At 41.1% G+C, this 24,186-nt stretch overlaps 1 protein-coding gene across 8 annotated transcripts in view; it reads left to right on the top strand.

Moving 5' to 3' along the window:
* The window catches only part of Fmnl2 (formin like 2), a 323,333-nt gene that overhangs the window by 175,208 nt on the left and 123,939 nt on the right, over positions 1 to 24,186 (top strand). For all 8 annotated transcript variants that reach the window (XM_045147180.1, XM_045147184.1, XM_045147176.1 and 5 more), the window contains exon 2: positions 12,955 to 13,038. In XM_045147180.1, the coding sequence (XP_045003115.1) occupies positions 12,955 to 13,038 (84 nt within the window). The remainder of the gene's footprint in view (positions 1 to 12,954; positions 13,039 to 24,186) is intronic.

The raw sequence follows: 24,186 nt of genomic DNA, 5'->3' as shown, positions 1-24,186 counted from the left end.
TTTTGAGGGCTCTAAATTATGGTGGCCATGTCCTTAACCCAGTTTGGGGTACTTCTGAGGATAAGGGAGGCAGACTTAATAATGATGCCAGTATAATAGGATCTCAGAATAATGCTGTGTCATATAACTGTGCTCTGTCCAATGGATTGAAACAGTGTGCAATCTAAAATGAATTTAGACTGAAGCCTATATACCAGGTAAATTATTGGCTTTCTATTATATTACATGCTGCTTACATGGAACCCCAGGAAAAATGTTTTGTATTTAGAATAAAAGTTTATCTAGTTGAAAATATGTATGTATGTATTTTTCAAACAAGCATCATCCAATTGTTTTGAATAATTTCGTACATATTTTAGATTATTTCTAGAAAGCAGTTATAGCAAGTGTGGTGGAGAAAGGGGGGAGTTGATTTTAATCTAGAGGAGAATTTCCAAAACCTTTTAGCTCACAGCACCCTTAATGTCTAAATAATTTCCCTGGGCAAAAAGATATACCCAGTGGTTCTATTTTTTTGTTGTGTTTTGACATATCCTAATAATTTAGTGGGCATTCAAAAAGAAAATTTTATATAAATGCTGAGAAAAATACTTTTATTTTATTGTTTCATTCTGTTCAGAAGAGATAGTTGGATGTGGTGGCATACAGCTTTAATTGCAGCACATGGGAGGATTGCTGTGAGTTTAAGGCCAGTTTGGGACTACATAGCTAATTACAGGTCAGCCTGAAAAAAAAATAAAAAAGCAGAAGGGAAGGAGGACTTACAGTACTGTCTTCCTGACGCAAAGTGGCCATGGTATTCATGCCTCACAGTGGCTGATGCTACCTACATAAGTCCTGCATCATAGGAGGGAAAAATAATCATATCAAAATAGAAGAGAAACTAGTTGGAAGGAAGATAGGATTAAGTGGAGGGGGGGATCAGGAGAGTAAAAGGAAGAGTGGTGGGAGGAAATTATGATCATGGTATAAATACATTGTGTTTATGGAAGTTGTCAATTAAAAGTTAGAAATGATCTAAAATAGATGTTCAAGTACACATAAAAATTGCAGTTTCTCATAGCATGTATGCGTGCTGGGCACCGCTTAGCTTCTTGTGCTTTCAGTTCAGATTGCACATACTTGCCCCTCATTTCCTGCTGGATTTTGATTTTCCTGGTTACTTTCCTTTTATTGCAGCAGCTGCAAGACTCTGGTCTTGATTAAAACCACCAGCCCCCTCCTCTGTCACACTTGATATTCCTGCTTGTTACCAAGACTAAATTAACCTAGTCATTTCTGTGGAATCAGATTCATTTTGACTTTTTTGCTTCCTTCAAAATTTAATGTCATCCCACGGGTTTTTTTAAAAAAAATATTTTATTTTTATTTATTTATTTGACAGAGAAAGAGGGAGAGACAGTGTGAGAATGGGCATGCCAGGGCCTCCAGCCACTGCAAACAAACTTCAGACACGTGCACCCCCTTGTGCATCTGGCTAATGAGGCTCCTGGGGAATCAAACCTGGGTCCTTGGGCCTTCCAGGCAAGCGCCTTAACTGCTAAGCCATCCCTCCAGCCCTCATCCCACAGTTTTGACATTGCTGTGATGCCTTAGCACTCAACTTGGGGATGCAATGTGACCATTTCCATTAAGTGCAACATTTGGCTATTGGCTAAACACATAGCACCCCAAATTCCATCTGGCTTTCAGTGTATGGCTAGGGGATTGCACCAAGGCTGATAGGCTTTGCAAACATGTGTCTTTAACCACTTAGCAATCTTTCCAGCCCTCTTAATTTTTAATTGTCATAGCACTTCAGATTTCTTTGACACTAACCTTGTAGTAGCTCTTGTACTGATTGTAAAAATGGAGAAATTAAAAAAGAAAAACTTTTAAAAAGTTGGGAGGGGGCTGATGTAATGGCTTAGCAGTTAATGTGTTTGCCTGCAAAGCCAAAGGACCCAGGTTCCATTCCCTAGGACCCATGTAAGATGCACAAGAGAGTGCATGAGTCTGGAGTTTGTTACAGGGGCTGAAGGCCCTGGTTTGCCCATTCTTTCTCTCTCTTTCTCTTTGCCTCTTTATCTCTCTCAAATAAAATAAATAAAAATAAATCTAAAAAAAGCTAAGGGACTTGCTAGTTAATATACAGCAAGAAGTTGTCCTTCTGAGATGTAGTAATGATGTGGCTTTGGTTTGGTTTTGTTCAGACCTAGGGCAGCTTCTCCTGTAGGTATCATGCCCTAATCCATTGACTCCTGCTGTGGGAGGTACTGTCTATGTGACACGGTGACAGGGAGGTGGTGGTTGTTTCTCATTTTCAAACGACAATAATGAGGCTCAGAAAATTCTGTTACTTGTCAGAATGAACCGGTAGTAATTGGAACTTGAACCCAGGTCTGAGTAACTCCAACTACCAAGTTTGTGATCGTAACTTACCTTGTCTGGAAGGTATTCTCAAGTCTCAAGTTACCTTACAGAGTCATTAAGCAAGATTAAGTTATGATACTATGGCTTTGATAACCCTATTTACTTAGAAATCATACATGGCATGTGCATTACTTCAGTATTAAATAGTGTCTCTGTTATCCAACTGTTGGTAGTAACAGAGATTTTTTTGTGCCTACTATTTATAAATCTATGTACAGAGGAGAGAAAGGATGAATGGGACTACTTGTCAGTGGCTGGCTGGCTCAGAGAGAGCTTTGCAGAGGCACAGCGTTAGCAGACCTTGAGACAAGGCAGAGTGAGGAATGTCAGGTTTTAAAGGCTTGTTTGGAAGGAAGTATAGGTAGTATCTCAAGTAACAAATTGAAGGTATCTCCATTCTTTTACTTTACTTTAAAGCCTAATGTCAAACTATGGCTTACTGGCATGTGGAGTTTAATTTCTCCCTGGAAGAGGGCACACCTGGGTCAGAGAAAGCTTGAACGACTGTTGTGGGAGTCATCATTAGGTGATTGGATGACTTGGATTGCAGTATTTTCAGGGTCTTGAGAGGTCATTTGAATCAGGCTAGATTGGTGGGTGTAAGTTGTGTGTGGTTTATCTCTTGAGTGGGAAGAGTAGAGTTGTTACAGAATGTAAAAATGTAAAGATTTCATGGTCACTGTAGTATTTTGTCATTTCTCCAAATCCTTGTAGCTCTCTTGGAGAAGCATAGCACAACTTTTTAGGAATTAGAAAACTGTGTGTGTCCAGAACACACTGAGTGGGTGTCCCCAGGTCTGCTATTGTTGTGGTTCACCCAGCTAAGAAGTACAGGGAGTCATTATAGCCAGCCTTTTCCCCATACACTGCATTTTTCTTCTCCTGTGTGAATCCTTTCTTGTATATCCTTGCTGCACACATCCAAGTCTAGCACTTTAAACTGAGTAGTGTATACCCTGGGGTGTACTATTTTTGTTTTTGAGAACCTCATTGTCGGCAAATACAGGCATGTCCCCACCTTGGAAGGCATTGCTTTTCTGCTGTCTGGCTGTATTCATGCAGTGCAAGGTGTCCATGCTGCCTCATGTTGTGTTGAGATCAGAACCTACACTGGGTAGCATTTTATGGTTATTATGTTCCCCTGTGGTGTGATACCATAAACCCAGGAATAATTCAATTGACATGAACATTTGTGTCTCCTAGGTAGACACGACACAACAGAGATAGAAAACCTTGAACCCCGTTCAGATACTTCTTAATACTAGATACTAAGGGTTTATGTTTGTAGTATATGATTTCATTTACCTATTTAATGAATTAGGCTTTGTTTTCACTGCTTGTATGAAATCTAAATTGTTTATGAGAGAGAGACAGAGAAAGAATGAGATGTTGAATGAATGGGTATGAGGGCCTCTTGCCACTGCTAACTCCTGATGCAAGGTGTCACCTTGTTCATCTGGCTTACATGGGTCCTGGGGAATTGAACCTGGGTCCTTTGGCTTTGTAGATAAGTTCCTTAACCACTAAGACATGTCTCCAGCCCAGAAATCTAAATTAAAAAATATATTTTATGTATTTCCAAGCAGAAAGATACCCACAGAGAGAGAGAGAAAGACACGTGTGAGGGCCTCTAGCCCTCTGCAAATGAACTCCAGATGTATGCACCACTTTGTGCACTTGGCTTATGTAGGTATTGGGCATTTGAACCCAGGTGGTTAGGCTTTGCAGGCAGGCAACTTAACTGCTGCGCCATCACTCAAGCCCCAAAACCTAATATATTGTATACCATACCTCAGTTTTGCTGGTATTATGCTTTTATCTAACTTAAAAATATTAATTATAATGTTACTGTGTTTTGTAAGTATTGTATCAAAATAAAACAGGGAATGTTTACTCTGATTAGTTAAAAGTTTCTATAGGTATGAAATACTAGAACTACAAATAAGATCATATTTGGTTCTCCAAACAAGTGCTGTTTGCAAAAATTTAAAGAAAAAGGGACTTTCAGCATGGTATATGGAAGACCCAGGACCCAGGTTTGATGGAGGAGAAGGGTTGTACAGGTGCTGTGGGAGAAGCAGGTCAGTGAAAGCTGGAGTATAAGCATAGAAGGTACATCCCCAACTTTTGAAATAATTACCTTTTAATCTTACAAGATTGAAATCGACATTTTAGTAGTGTTTGTGTAATATGTAATAACCATCTGCATATTGATGGATGGAATTTGATAATTCTTCTACGGCCCTAATCTGTTACTTGTTCAAAAGAGGGGAACATACAGATTTCAGGTGGATGCTTTCAGTTTATCAAAATGCAGCATGGGAGCCCAGTGTGGTGGCACATGCCTTTAATTGCAGTGTTTGGAAGGCAGAGGTAGGAGGATCGCATGAGTTTGAGGCCACCCTGAGACACTACCATGAACCAAAAAAAAAAAAAAAAAAAGGCAGCATGAGGCTGGAGAGATTGGTTAGTGGTTAAGGCACTTGCCTGTGAAGCTAAGGACCCAGGTTTGATTCCCCAGTACCCACGTAAGGCACGTAAGGCAGATGCACATGGTGACAGATGGGTCTGGAGTTTGTTTCCAGGGGATAGAGGCCCTGGTATGCCCATTCTCTATCTGGCTCACTCTTTCTCTCTCTCAATAAATAAAATATTTAAAAGTACAGTGTGAGTGGCTGGAGCTGTGCTGTATACAAGCCAAGTGATCCTCCCACTCAAGGATGAGCAGTCTTGAAAAGCAGTAAGAAAATTCAGTAGAAGAAAATGTGTCTGCTGGCTCCCTCTAAAAGATTTTGAGGCTGGTAAATTGTTTATTCTTACTGGTCATTATTTGTGAGAATAGGCTGCTCAGGTGAGGGATTGCTTGATTGTGGTGGAATCTATCTAAAATGTTACTTAGTTTGGGATTAGCATCTGGAATTATGAACAGAGGGTTTTTTGTTTGTTTTGTTTTAAGAGAGACAGAATATGAATTGGACTTATGTGCAGCTCCCTATCTCCGCCCATGAATGTGTATATAAACGTAGCTTCTGGCATGGTAATCAGCTGACTGGAGGTGAAGAGATTTATGAACTCAAAAACATGTCAAGGAATCAGGCATCAGGCCTCTAAGGAAAATCAGATATGAGTTATGAAAGCAATTGAGTGATACTGTCCATCAGTCCCTTTGTTCTTGGGTGGTAGGAATCTACCAGTTGGCACAGTGGCCAGAGGAGAGCTGTGAGGTTTTGGCATCTGTGAGATATTGGCTCACTTGACCATGAGGTGAGAGTTAGAAAGAAGATGAACTTGGGCTCAGCTCTTTTCACCACAGCAATGCTCTTCTGTTGACAGTGGCTCTCCCACTGAGCTTCACCCATGTTGATGATGATTGGCCTTGTAGTTAAATGTAAGTAGTACAAATGTAATCAGCTATTGTTTGTTCCCATCTGTGAAGGACAGTACATGTGTAAATAATTCAAACCAGAAGATAACTCACTCACATGAGATTTTGAGAAACATATCTGTTTAGTTCATGTTTACTCCTAAGATGAATTTATGATTTTTCCAGAGGTTCATAAATTAACAAGTGAGATGAGTTGTTCTATAAAGATGAATCTCTACATCAAGGAGGAAGGATCAAGGCAGTGGCAGGTGCTGACAGTTTTAGGGCAAAGGAAACTATATTTGGGATAAGATAAAAGCTTATTAAAATAGAAGAGCATAGTAATCCTTCTGTCCCTTAAGGTGGGAGTACAGTGATAGGATCTGACAGGTATATAATGCTGCCACTGGGCTTTGTGTAGCTGCTTTACACACAGCGTGTGATACGTGTGTGTGTCCACTCACAGCCTAGCTCCTTTACATACACTAACTATCTCATACGTGTGTGTCCACTCACAGCCTAGCTCCTTTACATACACTATCTCATATGTGTGTGTCCACTCACAGCCTAGCTCCTTTACATACACTAACTATCTCATACGTGTGTGTGTGCCCACTCACAGACATGTGCAAATAGACCTGGCACAAATACTCCTAATACTCCTTCTTTCATAATACAGAAAGTGCTACATATGCTTACCTAGATTTTTTTCTTTTATTATTATTTGTTTATTTTAAAGATAGTACCTCACAGTACAGCCCAGACTGGATTGGAATTCACTACATGGCAAAGTCTGTCTGCAAACTCATAGCAATCCTCCTGTATCCTCCTTACAAAGGCCGGGATTATAGGTGTAAGATGTTCGACTACTCATTCTTTTGTAAGAAAAAATAACTTCATTGAGGTAGAGTTGAACAAATAATAATTAAATTGAGAATTTAATAGGTGTAGGTCCTCTTGTAGCCCACGATTGGTGGTTGCTTGATAGTGGAGAGCGGGCTTATGTTTGGATCTGGTTTTGACTTGTTTCCCAGCTCCAGCTATGGGTCCTGTACCACTGAGGGATCAGTTAGACAAATCAAGAGCAGTTGGTTTCCCACCATGGCTGTGTGCCACTATTGCACTTGTGTGAGCATCGTGACAGGTTATTTGCTGCTAAGTAGGTGAGACCATGAGTTGTTTGGACAGATATTGGTCATTTTCCCCCAGTCTCTCATGTAGCACTTTCTGGCACTAGACACACTAACTGTCTGGGGACTGACTGTTTCCTGGCTTCCAGCCATGCCATTCCATTTTATATGTCAACCACATAAGGTGTCTTCAGCAGTAGGGTCTTATCACTAACCTTTGGTGGGTCATCAAGTACTCTAACAGAAATCTGTCTTTCTTTCAGGAAACCTTGTAGATCTCTCTGATCAAAAGCTCATTGTGGATGGTAGCCACATGCTGGTACTGGGAGTTATGGGTCAGTGCCCACTAAGAAAAGGAAGAAAAAGATAACTAATATAAAAGAGAGAGAAAAGAAGGGGGAGAAGAGAGAGAGAGCAGGCTGTAGAAGATTAAGGTCAGTGTTAATCATACCCTTTCCAGTGTCTTGTGGGTCAGGTGTTCCCTCTAAGGGCCTAGTGAAGATTCGGCCATTTGGTCTGCCTTTTAGGATGTAGAATTTTATGGTACTATTGCCGTTATTTATTTATTTATTTGGCAGAGAGAGAGAGAGAGAGAGAGAGAGAGAGAGAGAGAGAGAGAGAGAGAAAGAATGGGCTCACCAGGGCTTCCAGCCACTGCAAACAAATTCCAGACATGTGCATCCCCATGTGCATCTGGCTAACATGGGTCCTAGAGAATTGAACCAGGGTCCTTTGGCTTTGCAGGCAAAGGCCTTAATCACTAAGCCATTCCTCCAGCCCTGAAATTGTTTTTCATATATTGTAAAATGAGGACTGTAATCATACTCACTAGCATATCTCTCACTTCTGTTTACTACTCTGTCCTCCTTTGTGTGTGTGGTAAGGATACTTAAGATCCACTTAGCAAATTTCCAGGGCACATCACAGTTTTGTCAATGTAGTCATCAGACTCCACATTTGATCCAGAACTTCTCCTGCTTAACCAAAACCCTTCCTTAGCCTGCACTCCAGCTCTATGTGGTTATGGATGGTTATATGGATCTGGACAAATGCCTTCACCCTTTTGAATCTCTTTTGTCACCTGTAAAAGACAGAAAGTCTAGGACTAAAGATATGAAGCTTGTCTTCCAGCTCCATCCCTTTCCTGTTTTGGAGATCGATCAATCACACTCTATAGCCCAGGCTAGACTAGAACTCACTGTGTAGCCCAGGTTGGTCTGGAAGTCATAGTGAACTTCTGCCTCAGCCTTCCAAGTACTGGGGTTATACATATAAACCACCATGCCCAGAACATCTCAGTAATTTTTGATTATGTAAATGTAACAGGATTCATATACAGTTCATTCAATACTTATAGCAAGAATACCTTCAAAGAAAACAGGTTGGATGTAAGATTGTGAGTGGGAGATTTAGAGGGATGTCTGATTCTCCAGAAAAGACAGTTGTCGGATCAGGTTTTATTTTCTAACTGTAACTATATCAAGGAGAGACTCATTTCTACCCCTGTGGACTGCACTGGCTACACTGAATAACACTAACTCCCTTGATAAGTCACTAAAAATACCCATGACAGTGAAATATAACTGGCTGGTTGCCTCAGTCTTGTGCCAGGTTGAAACTGAACATCTTTTATCAGCATCCTATAGATAGATTTTACAATTTAGGATGTAGGTGGTTTTGGGGACCATGAATATAGGGCACAGAGGGAGGCAGCTTTTAAGTGAGCTTAACTTCTAGAAGGGTGGAGTATGTCTTGAATTGGCAACTATGCTTTTGTTGCTTTCGTCTATTGAAATTTTAATATGAATTCAGGAATAGAACTTAATTGGTATCAGTAACTTTACCTGATGTCACAATAACAGCAATGGGAAAATGAGTAACATGACCAAAAAAAAATCCATATTTTTTTTTCTAAGTATGTGGTTATATAGTCGAAAATTTCCTATTACAGATCTGGTGGCTTCATAGTTGTGCATTTTATTTGCAAGGGTCAGAGAACAGAGCTGTATTATATAAGGTGTATTTAGAATATGTTGAATGTCCTCTGTCACTTGTTTCCCTTCCCTGATATGGACTCTGTCATTGAACTTAGAGCTCCCCAGATTTGTGTAGATTGGCTGATCGAGAATTTCTGGTCTCTTCTACTTCCATCCTACAGGCCACCCTTCTGCCACCAGGGTTACAGGCACATGTGACTTTGACTTTTTACGTGGGTGCTGGGGATTGAACTCAGGTCCCCATGCTTAGTGCATGAAGCACTCTTACATGCTAAACCATCTCCACAGTGCCTCCCCACCCACATGCACCATTAATTCTTGTCTGGAAAGTAATAGGTAATAGACGTCATCATTGAGTTATGCTCTACAAGAACTGGAAATAAATGGAGATGCTTCAGAGTAAGGAATTCCGGTTACTTTACTTTCTATTTATTGAACAACCTCCTTAGTGCCTAGTGACTGACAGACATACTGAGCGATGGTGGTGAACAAGAAATTGCCACAGATCTGGTGTTGTCAGAGCTCAAGGAGTGTGTCTTATAAGTAGTTGAGCAAAGCTTCTAATGATCTGTAGTATCTGAGCTAATTATTAAAGTTTGTCAGGTTAAGAGCGGAAGGAAAGAAACATTCTTCACAAAGGAAAATACATTTAGTGAGCTGCAGAGATGACTCAGTGGTTAAGGTGCTTGCCTGCAAAACTTAACGACCTGCGTTCAGTTCCTCAGCACCCACAGAGCCAGATGCTCAAAGTGGCGCAGGTGTCTGTAGTTCTTCTGCAGGCCCTGCTGTGCCCAATCTCTCTCCCTCTCTCAGCCCCTTTCCCTGGCAAATAAATAAAAATTAAGAAAATACATTTATTTCTATATTTACTCAGATGTAGTGTCTGACCGTGGACCTTTTCGCAGGTGCTTGCAGGAATTCCAAGATGAAGTTCTTTCAGATACCTACAGTGCTTACTGACCTTGAACTGCATTTCTGGGTATGGCACAGCTTTGATTTACCTTTCCAGCTTCCTCTTTCCCTCATTACTTTTCTCTCCAGCCAGGTTGGCTTTCTTTGAGCCCTTTGGATGTGCTAAGCATTCTTGTCTTACGTTCTTCTTCCTGTTTCCTCTGCTCAGCATGCTTCTGTCCATTCTTCACATAGCTGGCGTCTCCTCTTTTCTGCAAACTTTCATACTGTTCCTTTTTCCTGACAACTCTTTCCTCACCCTCTAATTGAAATCTACCATCTCATAACCTCTCTCAAGACTTGCCTGAGTTTCTAAAGCTTTGCCTCCTTGTCATAATGCAAGGCTTCCTAGGGGCCACATCTGCTTTTCTCCAGTGCCACCCAGTGTGTGGCATAGTACTTGAACAAGGACAGTGCTTCTAAGCATTTTTTGAACAGAAGACTTTTCAATCAAAATAAAAGCTACTTTCAAAGGGTATCTTACTTCCTTTTTGCATTAACAACAGGGCTCTCCAGTCCCTGTAGCAGGGAATGCTAACTGCTTCCACAGAGGATTGGCAGAAGGTTGTGAGTTATTTGCCATTTTGCTTTACTGCAAAGTGAGCTTGGTGGCATCATTAGAATATGTCCTTGGGACTCTAACAGAGTAAGCTTAGGCCCTGAGTCTCTCTCTCTGAGTCTGTGCGGCCTTGTTCTCTCAGTTCACTTTCCCAATATATTAAATTGGGAAATGTATATCTGTTCCACATGCTTATCCATGGAAGATTAAGGGTGATTACACACACAGCATGGCTAATGCAGGGCTTTGTGCGTTGTATGAGTTCAGGTGTTTTCTTTTAAGTCCTCCATAGTTGAAGAGATTAATAAGCACTCAGGGGGAAAACTTATTTAACTTATCGTGTAATCTTACTGTGCAGTCATTCTCAGGGGTGATAACCTGAGGATCAGAACCAGTGTAAGAGGAAAAAGTTTGTATCCTAGGTACAAAAAACAATGAGTGGCCATTTATTGAACAACAAATAACTGTACACTCCCTCCCCCTAACCAAAGATGTACATGGAATTCTCTTATGCCTTATCTCAGAAGTGGTTGCTTAACATTATTAAATTGTAAAGATTAATGAATAATACAATTATATATTTTCTATTGTACTTTAAGTATGCTAGGGATGGAGGCTGTATGAAAATATTTTCCCCGATTTTTGATGCTTCTATACCTAAGAACTCTTAGCAATATCATTGAAAACTCTTGAGTCCAAAGCTTATTAAATTAGATTGTTGTAGTTTGGAGATTATTAAAACAATTTTTACTTAAAAATTTAAATATATATTATTTATTTGATAGAGAGAGAGAGAGAATTGGTGCACTGGGGCCTCCAGCCACTGCAAACGAACTCCAGATGCATGTGCCCCTTGGGCATTTGGCTTATGTGGGTCCTGTGGAATTAAACCTGGGTCTTTTGGCTTTGCAGGCAAGTGCCTTAACCACTAAGCAGTCTGTCCAGCACCCAAAATTTAAATATATTTTTAAAAAGGCAGGCATCAGTTATAAAATCTGATTGGTTAGATTCAGATGAATAAATGGTAGTTATATTTATGGCATACCAGTGTGGATGTTAGACCCAGTTTAGGGAGAAATGCTTGGGTTAAACCTATCAAAATCATCCAAGGTTGATTCTCTGCCACAATTAAGTCATATTAGTTCACCCACTCCTACCTCTGTGAATCTGACTTGTCCTATGGCACATGATTCTAACCACTCTAGGGGGGTTGGTTTCTTTGTAAGCAACTCTTTCAGAGAGCTGTAGGCCTGGATGTTAAAGTTGATGATTCTTGCAGTTGTCTACTCCAGGCCCAGACAGGCAACTACACTGTTTGTTTAGGGTTGGGTCTGATGTGGACCAGCTGATTAGTACACATAATATATTAATTGAATACTTAACTGCTTAGAGCATGGGACTTTGAGGACTCTGAACAGACCATGGAAATAGTTTTCCCCAAAAGGAATTCAGATCTGTCATGTTTTGTCACCAAAGGTCTCATTTCAGACACAACCCAAGAATCTTAATTGTTGTACATGGCTTGTCAGTTGAGACATCAGGCCCATATCACGTGATTATAACTGAGAAGTAAATGTTCAACTCTGCAGAAGATGTGTGTGTTAGCAGAGGGGTTTCCATGATGCTCATGTCTAGACATCTTGTTCACCTGTGGGTCTGTTGCTCACTGCAAGCTCAACTCCACATCTCAACATAGCTAGCAGGTTGAGGTGCCTAATGTTGACATGTCCTGAAGGATGCTTTTACTGAGAGGCCAATAAACACTCCCATTATTGTTGGGGTTATTTATTATTTAGTTATTCACTTTTAAATATCAGTGGTCTGGTCATTGAGTTTTGCTTCTGTGTTTTCTGCTCTCTGTCTGATGGGGATGCAGGGCTTTAAGAAGGAATTGGAGCCACTGAACAAGTACTTCTGACTTTTGTTGTCAGGGAAATGGGTTTATAAGCATCTGAGGGCAGAGGGAAGGGTCCTAAGGGGATTGGATGTACCAGGTTCATTCCTGATGCCTAATTAGCATATGGGGACATTCATTCCAGCATGTAGGCAATGGCAGGGTGGACTGGTCAGGTGATCCAGGGTTTCAGGAGGATGGGCTGTGAAGGTGCTAGCTGATAAGGAGTTTCCTAGGCAACTGGCCAAATGTCACAGGGCTATAGGAAAAGCCCAAGTTGAGGTGTGCTGGGCTTGGAGAGGGAGTAGCCTCCTGTATCCTGGGGGTCCTTAGTGGTGTCTGGCAGCTCAGGCCCCTCTCCTGAAGGCTCCACCTTGTGCCTGGCAATGCCCAACAGTTGATTCCAAAGGGAGCTGCTGAGCAATGAGGGAACACAGTGTCACCTTTGCTGACATGCAAGTCTGATTGTTCAAGCAGGCCATCACCCTCCACCCACCAGACAATGTGGAAATGGCTTCTGCCAGCATCCTGGTTGGATCAGATACTAGGAATTGGAAGGCAGCCTGCCATGAAAAGATCACAGTTGTATTCTCTCTGCCTGTGAGGCGCTGCAGAGGTGACAGCTCTCTCCCTCTTATCTTTTACAGAATGCTATGAACCTACCTCCTGACAAAGCCAGGTTACTGCGGCAGTATGACAATGAGAAAAAGTGGGAGCTGATTTGTGATCAGGTAAGAAACAGCCACACTTTCATCAAGAAAGCAATGAAGAGGAGAACTGTATTTCTCCACTGAATATGTTGGACTTTTCCAAGGAAATACATGAGTTTCTCTTTTGTGACTCTACCTTCCTATGTCTTACTTAGCACCAAAGAAAAAGCTGAAAGATGACTGCATTTGTTTTTGTCACTTTTAACTTCTCCAATTCAGTTTTACATCTGGGGAAGAAGGAGATGAACAAAGAGGCAAAGGTAGTCTTGTCCTTGACCATATATGGAGCCAGGCCTGCCTGCCTTCTTCTGCCTTCTGTCCTCTCTGGCTTTATTATATTGCTAATGTTTATACCCCAGACCTTTCAGAAAGGGCATGATAGAAGATTTCTTATGGCTACATTTTTCTCTCAGATCAAAAATATCTTCATAGGGTTGATGCTGGGACCTATGGGATCTTGAGACTGAGAGAGGAGCAAATCAAGTATTTGAGTACATTTCTGGTTTTCTGAGCCTCAAAGTTCAATTGTTGTTGCCCTTAAATATTACTGTGCCAACATATAGAGAAGCTCTTTCACATGTGATTTCTGCACATACTAGAAACACCACAGGGAAGTGGCTCTGTCAGCTCAGACATGTTATGGCAGATAGTTACCATCGCCAAGAGTTAGTAAGCAAGCAAGTTATCTTTGCAGTTAATCTTGAGAGCAGTCATACTTACTAGTACCTCCTTATGATGTAAGGGGAAAACTGAGATCTGCAGATTAGATCGCATCAGCAGTGGTGACATAGTGCTGGCATAGGCTGTCCGCCTCCAGGGGAGGTATGGACACTGTCCTCTGTGTTGTAACCACTGCTTTGTGTTGCTGTCCTTGTAAGGAGCTACTGTTACATGCTGTGGTAAAAGAGAAAAGGAACTTATCAGAAATGATCTTTTTTAAAATTGTGGGTCCTTTTAGGATCCCAGTTAGAACCAGGTAAACATAAAAAGGAATTTCTGGAAAAACTGGGAATGTTTGATTAGTGACTGGCAGGATTCTGTGAAATTATTGTTTGATTTTTATTGGTTTTAATTTTAGCTTGGTGATGATATAAAAATCTGTCTTTTTTTTTTTTTTTTTTTTGGTTTTTTGAGGTAGGGTCTCACTCTAGCCCAGGCTGACTTGGAATTCACTATGTAGTCTCAGGGTGGCCTCGAACTCACAGCAATCCTCCTACCTCTGCCTCCCAAGTGCTGGGATTAAAGGCGTGCACCACCAAGCCCGGCTCTTGTCTTTATTCTTTTAAGCACGAATACTAATATAGGGATGAAACGAAATGTGGACTTTGATTTAAAATATTTCATCAGGGCTAGGGAGGTAACTCAAGGTGGTAAAAACCCTTTTCACACAAGCATGAGGAGCTAAACCCAGATCCCCAGCACCTATGTGTAAATGCCAGGAGGGCACCCACATGTAGTTCCAGTGCCTGGCGGGCAGGGAAAGGGCCTTCTCTGGGCAAATTGGCAGCTGAATCAGTGAGCTCTGGGCTCAAGTGAGAAAACTGTATCTCAGTGAAGTGGAAAAAAATAAAGTGGAGAGAGATTGAGGAACGCATGGAAGGTCAACCTCTGGCCTCCACACATACACACATGTACCTATATATAAGTGAACAGACATACACACATGTATATCCATATACATGTGAACACACATACTCTCATGCATGCAAATATTCCAGGAGCAGAATTAGTTTCTTTTTCTTTTTTATTTTTATTTATTTGACAGACAAAGAGGGAGGGAGAGAGAATGGATGCTCCAGGGCCTCCAGCCACTGCAACAAACTCCAGACACATGCGCCACCTTGTACATCTGGCTAAAGTGGGTCCTGGGGATTGAACCTGGGTCCTTTGGCTTTGCAGGCAAATGCCTTGACCACTAAGCCATCCCTCCAGCCCTTCTCTTTTTAAGTCTTTATTTTGACAATCTCGTGTATGTACGTAATGTATTTTGATAATACCCCCATTGTCCTCTCTTGTCTGTCTTCTATTCCCACTAAACCCCTCAATTAGTGCCCTTTCTACTTTAATGTCTTTTGTCATTGCTGTTTTTTGGTGACCCACTGAGCTTACTTAGGGTTTCTTGCACGAGCATGGGTGTGTGGGGATTGTTTATTGGAGCATGGACAACTTACCTGTGGCTACACTGCTGAGGAACATGACTTCTCCAGCAACCATTAACTGCCAGTAGCTTCTCAGGGAGGGTGTGGCCTCATTAGCTCTCTGTCCATCCATAATGGAGTGCAGACAGGATCAGTTTTATACAAGAAACCCCACAGTGGCAGTGAGGTCCTGAGTATATGCCATGTTCAGAAGACAGGGTTCCACAGCATTACTGTGTCATATGGCTCTTTCATTTCTTTCTATTCCACATGTTCCCTGAGCCTTGGACTTAGTGAAAGAGTCCCATTTAGGGATGAGCACACAATAGTCATGTATGCTCAGAACTTTGATCAGACGTACATCTCTACGTTAACCTCTGCCCACTGCAGAAAGGGAACCTTTGTTATGGAGGCTGAGAGTAGCACTAATATATGGGTGTAAACATAAATATTTAGAAGGCAGTTTGACCTGTTTAGCAAAAGTAGTGCTTCCTGCAGAATCTGTGACCCAGGTTTACCAAATCTAGTTACACACACACACACACACGTGTGTGTGTGTGTGCGTGCGTGCATGTGTGTAGAAGCCCCAGGTTGATTCTGGTTGTGTTATGTGGTCCGGTGCCACACAAGTAAGACCATTGACTCACAGAATGTGAGGCAAAGTTTTATTGGGTAAAAAAGAAAGAAGAGAAAAGTCTGGTATACCAGGTATCCACTCCAGATTCTGAGTGAAGCCCTGAACTATCCAAAGTGCCAGTTTTTATAAAAAAGAAACAGGATGGGAATCAAGCCATAAATCACAATTGATGTGTGACAGTTGCAGTCATAAAAGTAAAAAAAGGAACTTGTAAATAGGTCTGTTGGTCAATTATAGGAAGCCCCACCTGGAGGGTGCAAGGTAAACCTGTGACCAGGAGTCCTGCTTAGTTTAAGGAGTTTGCTCAACAATGCAGGCCCCAGGAAATGCTATTCATCCCAGCAGAGCCTCCTGTTTGTCTGCCATCAACAGAGTCTCCTGATTTCTATATTTCTGTAGGCTAGGAATAATGAAATGTAGAGAAATACAACATTTTGCTCTCTTTTCATTTCCCCCTCTAACATGGCACTGAGTTAAATCTTTGACTCATGAGGGATAATGTCTAGGGTTTGTTCAGTTTCAGATGTGGGGGCATATTGCCCGTAATACCATAAGTTTAGCAGAACTAATTCTGCTTTTTTAAATATATATTTGCTTAGAATATTAATAATACAGGGTCCTGTGGAAAGGCCTAAGAGTAGTAGTATCAGGGGTCCAGCAGTAGAAGAGATAAGGGAAGTTTGTCATGGAGACCAACTAAACATAGACTGTAAACAATTATTTTATCTGAAGCTATACATTGACCCCCTTATTTTATAAAAAGTAAGTCTAATCCCTTTTTCTTTTGGCCCCTTCACTTCCACAGCTGTTGGAGTGGGAGAAGCCAAGTAACTAAAGGTTTAGAGAACCAGGTGGTGGGGTCATTAGGCTTGTAGCAGCCAAGCTGCTCCTTGTTTGAGTTTTAACATTTTGTTTAACAACATTTGATTCATTAACCAAAAAAAATAAATTCTTGTCACAAGACCATATCCCCCCCCAAGTCCAGCAGTAATGAGGTCTAAGGCTAGACATTCTTTAAAAATTATTTTTAACTTTTTTTGTTTATTTTTACTTAATTATTTGAGAATGACAGAAAGGCAGATAGATAGATAGAAAGTGAGAGAGAGAGATAAAGAATGGGTATGCCAGGGCCTCCAGCCACTGCAAACGAACTCCAGATGTGTGTGTCCCCTGTGCATCTGAATAATGTGGGTCCTGGGGAATCAAGCCTTGAACTGGGGTCCTTAGGGTTCATATACAAGCGCTTAAGTGTTAAGCCATCTCTTCAGCCCAAAGCTAGACATTTTTGAAGTATCACACCCATAGAGAGTTCAATATTTCTGGAGATATTTGAGGCTGTTTGTCACTGGAGGCACCCAGAGACAGTGTCATGCTGAGACCCACCGGCAGAGGGATGAAAATCTCTCTTGGTTGGTGCAGGTGGAGTTTGTGGGCCATTTTTTTCTTATAGAGATACACCTGTGAAACAATCAAGACTGGGGAACAAAAGGTGGGAGAGGAAATATTTATGTATGGGGTGGTTACTCCTTTTGCACCAAAGGAGAGTGGGTGTGTTGACATAACTGGTCCTGATTATGGAAATACTGAGCAGGCATTCAGCTCTGGTTGGCTCAGAGCTGGACAGGCAGATAGACATAATTTGACCCGCATCAAAGAGGGCGAGGCCTGTCCTTCGCAGAGCTAGGGATGCAGCACACACATGGAAAAACAGTTCCTTGGAACTGGGCAAGAGATAAGAAAAACTTTCCTGCCCTTTTTACCTTCAGGGGTCCAGTCACCCTAATTCTACCCCTCTTTATTTCTCCCTTTTATGAGAAGACACTGTAACTACGGTTAGAGGACAAAGAACGAAGACACCAGATCCCTTACTATTTCTTTCCCGGAGAGGGGAACTGTTCTAATGGACCCCGGAGTGCAGGAAGATAGTCTTGGAACATAACATTGGGGAGAAAGAATAAAATTAAGGCGTTAATGAGAAGTGAGCACACAGCAAACTGGTCCTTCTTGTGGTCGAGGGAATCCACATAGACAGGCTTGGATTGTCTCAGGACCACCTGAGCATGAGCTAGCTGAGATTTCCTTCCAGAACTGTTCATCAAATGGTACACTGGTATTCAGCATGATCTGAATCTGTTTCTATATGTCTTGTAAAACAGATGAGATATTAGCAGAATTATCAGAAACATATATACAACATTTAAACTTGATAATAGAGAGCCACTGGGTGTCATGAAATGTTGTACAAATATATTTTTTTTGTCAAAACTTAATTTATATATTCTAGATTTGAAAATAACCCTTTGGCATCTATAGTTGTTTTTGCTTTATTATAGAATTAGAACTATGGGGAAAAATGTATTAAGGTCTTGTTTGTTTCCCCTGTTGGGAAGCTCTTGTTGTATAACTTAATAGGCCATTTATATATTAAGGGTTTTTTTTATCTTTGGTTATATATTTCTGAGTGTTTAAGACCAAGCAGCAAAAATTTAATTGAGGATTAATTTTGGAGGTCACCCATAGCTCTCCAAAGAGACTTTAGGGACTCAGGAGTAGCCCTATAGTTTGCAGGTGTTTTCTGTCTGTTAGGATGAGTCAGGGCCATGCTGGCCAAGTAGTTTTCCCCTCTTTGGGAAGTCAGGAGGACTGATTGCTCCTTGATTGTGACTTTCCTATTTCAGAATGTACACCAATTTTGTTTGGGCCTCTATCCTCCCTGCCCAGGAAGACAGGTGACTTACCAGGAGGCTAGTGTAAAAATGTCCCATCATCTCCAGTGGCCTCACAACCTGGGAGCACATGCCAAAATACTGGCCCTTTTTGCTCCTGTGATTCCAATTGAATTTGGCTTCTACATAGGTGATTAGCACAATTAGAAAGGAAGTTAAACTAGCCTGGATGTATGTACACATAGATCACATTTGATTACTGAAATATATTTAGTTAAAGAATGGCACCAAAGATTCTAAAATCATTTTGTCCAACCTTTTAAAATGTTGTCCTGTGGCAGCAAAAGCCATATCTGAGGCATAGAAAGTAGGCACATCTTATAATTTAACTACCTAATAGCTGTAAATATAGACAGAATCTGTTACCAGTCTTGAAAACAATACCAAGTAATTTACAAACAAATGAACCAATTAATTCAGCCTAGAAATTGTCAGGAAAGGACAAGTAAAACAGTGTAAAGTCTTAGCACGTATGTTTGAAAACATCTTTGATTAGTTCAGGCACCTGTGTGGGTATCAATTACCCAGACAACATTGGAAACAGAAACACAGAGCTTGAAATTATTTTTCTCAGATGAGGATCATTGTTTGAGCATGAGGCTATACCCTAAAGTAGGGAATATGTCTTAAAAATTAATTTTGTTATAAGCACTGAACTTAAGAGACAGTTACTTTACACATAATAAAGTAGAATCTGGTCTTTTTTGAGCCAAAACAGCTAGATAAATTCTAATACAATCCTTGACAAATCTGTTTTGGAAGGAAAAAAAAAAAGAACACCATTTGACAACCATTGATTTTAGCTTAATCTTGATAGCCATTGATTTTATGTATCATAGAAATTTTTATTAACAAAATAATTTTTTGTTTTACCTGACTTAAATTTGATAAAGCTTAAGCAAGCTATCCCAACATATTTTAGCCTGAGAATTAGCTTTCTGTTCCTTTTATAAGGAAATTAATATTAGGCAAAATTTGGTTTTTTTAGATCTGACATTCTTCCTACATACATACATCTTTATCCACATACTTTAACATTCTGATCTAAGTCCCACTTAAAAAGCATTTTTTTTGTTCATTTTTATTTATTTGAGTGTGACAGAGAAAGAGAGAGAGAGAGAGAATGGGCGCACCAGGGCTTCCAGCCACTGCTAATGAACTCCAGATGCATGCACCCCCTTGTGCATCTGGCTAATGTGGGTCCTGGGGAATCAAGCCTCGAACCAGAGTCCTTGGGCTTCACAGGCAAGTGATTAACTGCTAAGCCATCTCTCCAGCCCTAAAAAGCATTTTTTATTAAGCATTCTATGGCTAACATTGAAAAATACCTTCCCAGTTCCTTTAATCTCATCTTAACCCATAATTAACCATTTTTCTTATAAGGCTATTAAGAAAAACTACACCAAATAGATTAATCTTATTACCCACTGACCAAGACGCAAGTAGTCACTTCAAGGAGTTAACCATCTTATTATAGAAAATTTGTAGAGAAAAAGCCTTCCTTAGTATTTAGGTCACCAAAAAAATCCCTACCTGACAACCAGACTTGCTTTATAATACCAGTATATATACTTTCAGATTTTATATAACCCATTAATTTGAGATAGCTCTTATTAATAAACATTTTCTGTGAATACAGGTCAAAACATGACAAACATTTGGGGCTAATCTTTATCAATACTTCTAACACATTTGGAAATGCTTTTATCAGGAGTAACTAAGGCAAATTTTTGTTTCTATTTTGAGGCAGGTTGGCCTAGAACTCAGGCCAGTTGTCTCCTCCTTTTAAGTAACAGGACATTATTATCCTTTAAAATACCTGGCAAATTATTAGTTGCCACCTCAGAGAGAATTCAGTAATCTTCTATGTAAGTTGAAATTGACCTAGAACATAAACTCAGAAATTATATTTATGAGCTCATGTAACAAAATATGGCCTTGTTTACATAAAATTTCAGCTTTCTACAGGCTTTAGTTAAATCTGACTTTTAAAGACAACCCCCCCCAAAACTTGAAATAAATGTGAACAAAAACATTAGGAGAGATTTGAATTAACAAAGAAACCAAAAGGTGTCTATAAATGATGTCTTATTTGATTAAAGCCCAAACAAAAGAGGAAAGATCAGGCACAGCTCAAATTAAAATTATGTATTTATTTTTATCAAGCAATTTAAAAGTCACATGGTTTAAAATCTGGAGCCAGGCTATCACATTTGGATCCTCCTGTCTCAGCTTCCTAAGTAGCTAGGATAATAGGCCTCACTCATTTTATTACCTTTTTTCTCCCCTTCAGATCATTAAAGTGCTTTTTAGCCAGTTTTAAAGGATTTTGACCCATATCTTCAAAGATGAACACAAGACAAACAAACACAACACCAAACATAAATGTGCTAGCAATATGGGCTCTCCTACATTGCCTCTTGGCTACCAGAACTGAAACAGACGTGCTGTCAAACCAAAACTGCACCAGAAACAGACCTCCCTTCGAAATCTCTGAACGGAGCCAGAGAGGGTCAAAGGCGCCCCTTGATCTCTCGTCCCGGGGAATTAATGGTGCATCCAGCTTCTTTCTTGGACCCAGAAAATAGCATGCAAAACCAGAAAACCAGGAAAAGCAGAAAAAAAGGAGAAACAAAAAGAAGAATGGAAAAGGCACCCCCAGAGGTTTCTTACCCAGTAAAGGAGGGGCCGGCAGTTGTAGGCAAAAGTTCCCTGTCAGTGGCTTTCCACCAACTCCAAAACCAGGAACATGCAGACGTAAGGAGATAGGTTCTCAGGCCAAGACTAGGGGTCCTTCCCTGGTTCATTCGCCCCAGAGTCTGGGAGGGAGGTCTTGAAATGTGGACCCAGGGCAAGCCCCCAAGATGTTATGGGGTCCAGTGTAGCACAAGTAAGACTGTCGAATGTGAGGCAAAGTGTTATTGGGTAACAAAGACAGAAAAGCCTGGTATACCAGGTATCCACTCCAGATTCTGAGTGAAGCCCTAAACTGTTCCAAAGTGCCAGTTTTTATAAAAAAGAAAGAGGATGGGAATTAAGCCATAAATCACAATTTACGTGTGACAGTTGCAGTCATAAAAGTAAAAAATGGAACTTGTAAATAGGTCTGTTGGTCAGTTACAGGAAGCCCCACCTGGAGGGTGCAAGGTAGACCTGTGACCAGGAGTCCTGCTTAGTTTAAGGAATTTGCTCAACAGTGCAGGCCCCAGGAAACACTATTCATCCCAGCAGAGCCTCCTGTTTGCCTGCCATTAGCAGAGCCTCCTGACTTCCATATTTTTCTAAGCTAGGTACAAAGAAATATAGAAAAATATAATATTGTGCTCTCTTTTCAGTTGTCCTCCTCGATTGCTGTCTTTATTGTGCTGCAGCAGGGCCTCTCACTTGAGTCCAGAGCTCCCTGATTCAGCTAGTTAAGCTGGCCGGCTTGCCTAGGGAATGCCTTGTTTCTGCTCCTGAGCTCAGTAGTTCAGGAGGCCATCCCCACCCCCTTGCCGGCATTTACTTGACACTGGGGTCCCAAACTTGTCCTCACACTTACAAAGTAAATGCTTTATCCACTGAGACATCTCCCCAGCCCTTGTTTATTTTAAAGTTTTTGCTAAACATATCCTAAATTTACCATTTTACCCTTTTTAAGTGTACAATAAAGTGATTTTAAGTATATTTAAAATGACAATAACTTTAAAGGAGATTCTAATGAGCATAGCTGCTGTAAAGTATACCTCAAATTTACTCAAAGAGCTTTCTATAGGCACAATATTCTAACAACACCCTCTTGTCCTTTCCTTTATCACTGCTTAAATCCGAAGATGGCTGTCTAGTATCCCAGGACCATGGGTGAACTGCATAGTTCTGGGGTGACTGAACTATAGAGGCCACAGAAGAGGGGTCTGCTGATGTTAGGGGATTCACCCCAGAGTACCTATCTGTGTAATGTATTTTAGAAAGGGGGAAGTGCTCCCATAAAGACATAATCTAAGGACCGTGTGGGGTCACTGAGATTAATTTTATAGCTGTGTGATATGATATTGTGAGTGGAGGAAGCTGAAAGTGCTATGTTCCTTTGACAAATGCGTGTTAATCCCCCAGTGCTGCATAGGTCTCTCTCATGAGTATGATTTGGGAAAGAGAAGCCATTTGTTGCCATTTGAATATCATTTTTCAGTGTAGACCCTGTGCTGTGTCCTTTGGGTTTGGAACCTTGGCTCCCACAAGTTTAGAGATATTTATTTATTTATTATTGGTATTTCGAGGTGGGGGGTCTCACTCTTAGCCTAAGCTTGCTTCAAACTCACAGCAATCCTCCTACCCATGTCTCCCAAATGCTGTGGGATTTAAGGCATGCACCACCACGCCTAGCTTTTTTTTATTTTTAGAGGTAGGATCGCACTCTGTAGACCAGGGCCCAAAGTCATGGTAATCTGCTTGCCTCAGCCTCCTGGGGGCTGGGATGCTAGGTGTGAATCACCTTGCCTGGCTAAGTTTAGAGATTTTAACACAGTGGTTATGATGGCTAAAAGCTATAGTCAAGGAAAGCCCAGAAACCCTGGATGAATATACACTTCTACATTGTTGTATCCGGCAGGGCTGTGGGATTATTTATTTCAATTCTGTAGTTTTTCTCTTGGGAAAGTTAGCACATGCTTTAGAGCATATGAATAAAATGTTCCACAGTCCCTTCATTTATTTTATTTTGTTTACTTTTATTTATTAGAGAGCGTCAGAGAGGGAAAGAGGCAGATAGAGAGTGAGAGAGAGAATAGGTGTGCCAGGGCCTCCAGCTACTGCAAGTGAACTCCAGATGCGTGCGCCCCCTTATGCATCTGGCTAACGTGGGTCCTGGGGAATCAAGCCTGGAACTGAGGTCCTTAGGCTTCATAGGCAAGCACTTAACCACTAAGCCATTTTTCCAGCCCCCTTTATTTTTTAAATATTTAATTAATTTAATTTATTTATTTGAGAGAGGGAGGAGAAGAATGGGCATGGCAGGGCCTCCATCCATTCTACACGAACTCCAGACACATGTGCCAACTGTGTATCTGGCTTACATGGGTCCTGGAGAATCGAACTTGGAGCATTTGGCTTTGTAGGCAAGCACTTTAACAAATATGCTATCTCTGTAGCCCAGGCCCTTTATTTTGTAGATGGTGAAAGTTAGGTTTATAGCATACATGACTAGATCAATGACAAGACAAACAAGATAGGCCTGACACTTGTGGATGGTGGAGGAGCTTAGCTCATAGCTGTACCTCTTCTGGATGATGAAGTACAGGTGGCTTGTGAGAGAATTCAGGACATTTGAGATGCCTCATGCCAATCAATGTATGTAGGGCCCATGGCTGCCTAATGCAGCCCAGAAGCCGTTAGAGGTGGCACACCAAGACTGGGTTAGAAATCGTCCCCCCTGGATCTACCGGTTGTTCATAAGTGGTCTGTTCCTTTCTGAGCTAATTACAGCACAGATCCATGTTGCATTGTGCCTGGGATAAGGAACTGCAGGAGAGAGAGAAAGAGCGCGCATGCGAGAGAGCCAGTGAGCGCAGGGAGGGGGTTGGGAGTCTTGCCTTCTTTAACTTGTACAGAGCAGTAGGGGAGAGAATAAGAACAACAAATAGTAAAGAGGTAGCCAGAAGTTGTGCCAATTTAGACTTGCCTTCCTGTAATA

Source organism: Jaculus jaculus, chromosome 4 (genome assembly GCF_020740685.1).
Source record: "Jaculus jaculus isolate mJacJac1 chromosome 4, mJacJac1.mat.Y.cur, whole genome shotgun sequence".
In the NCBI taxonomy this organism is placed as follows: Eukaryota; Metazoa; Chordata; class Mammalia; order Rodentia; family Dipodidae; genus Jaculus; species Jaculus jaculus.
Note: the sequence above shows the minus strand (reverse complement) of the source record. Positions and strands in the feature narration are given on the sequence as shown.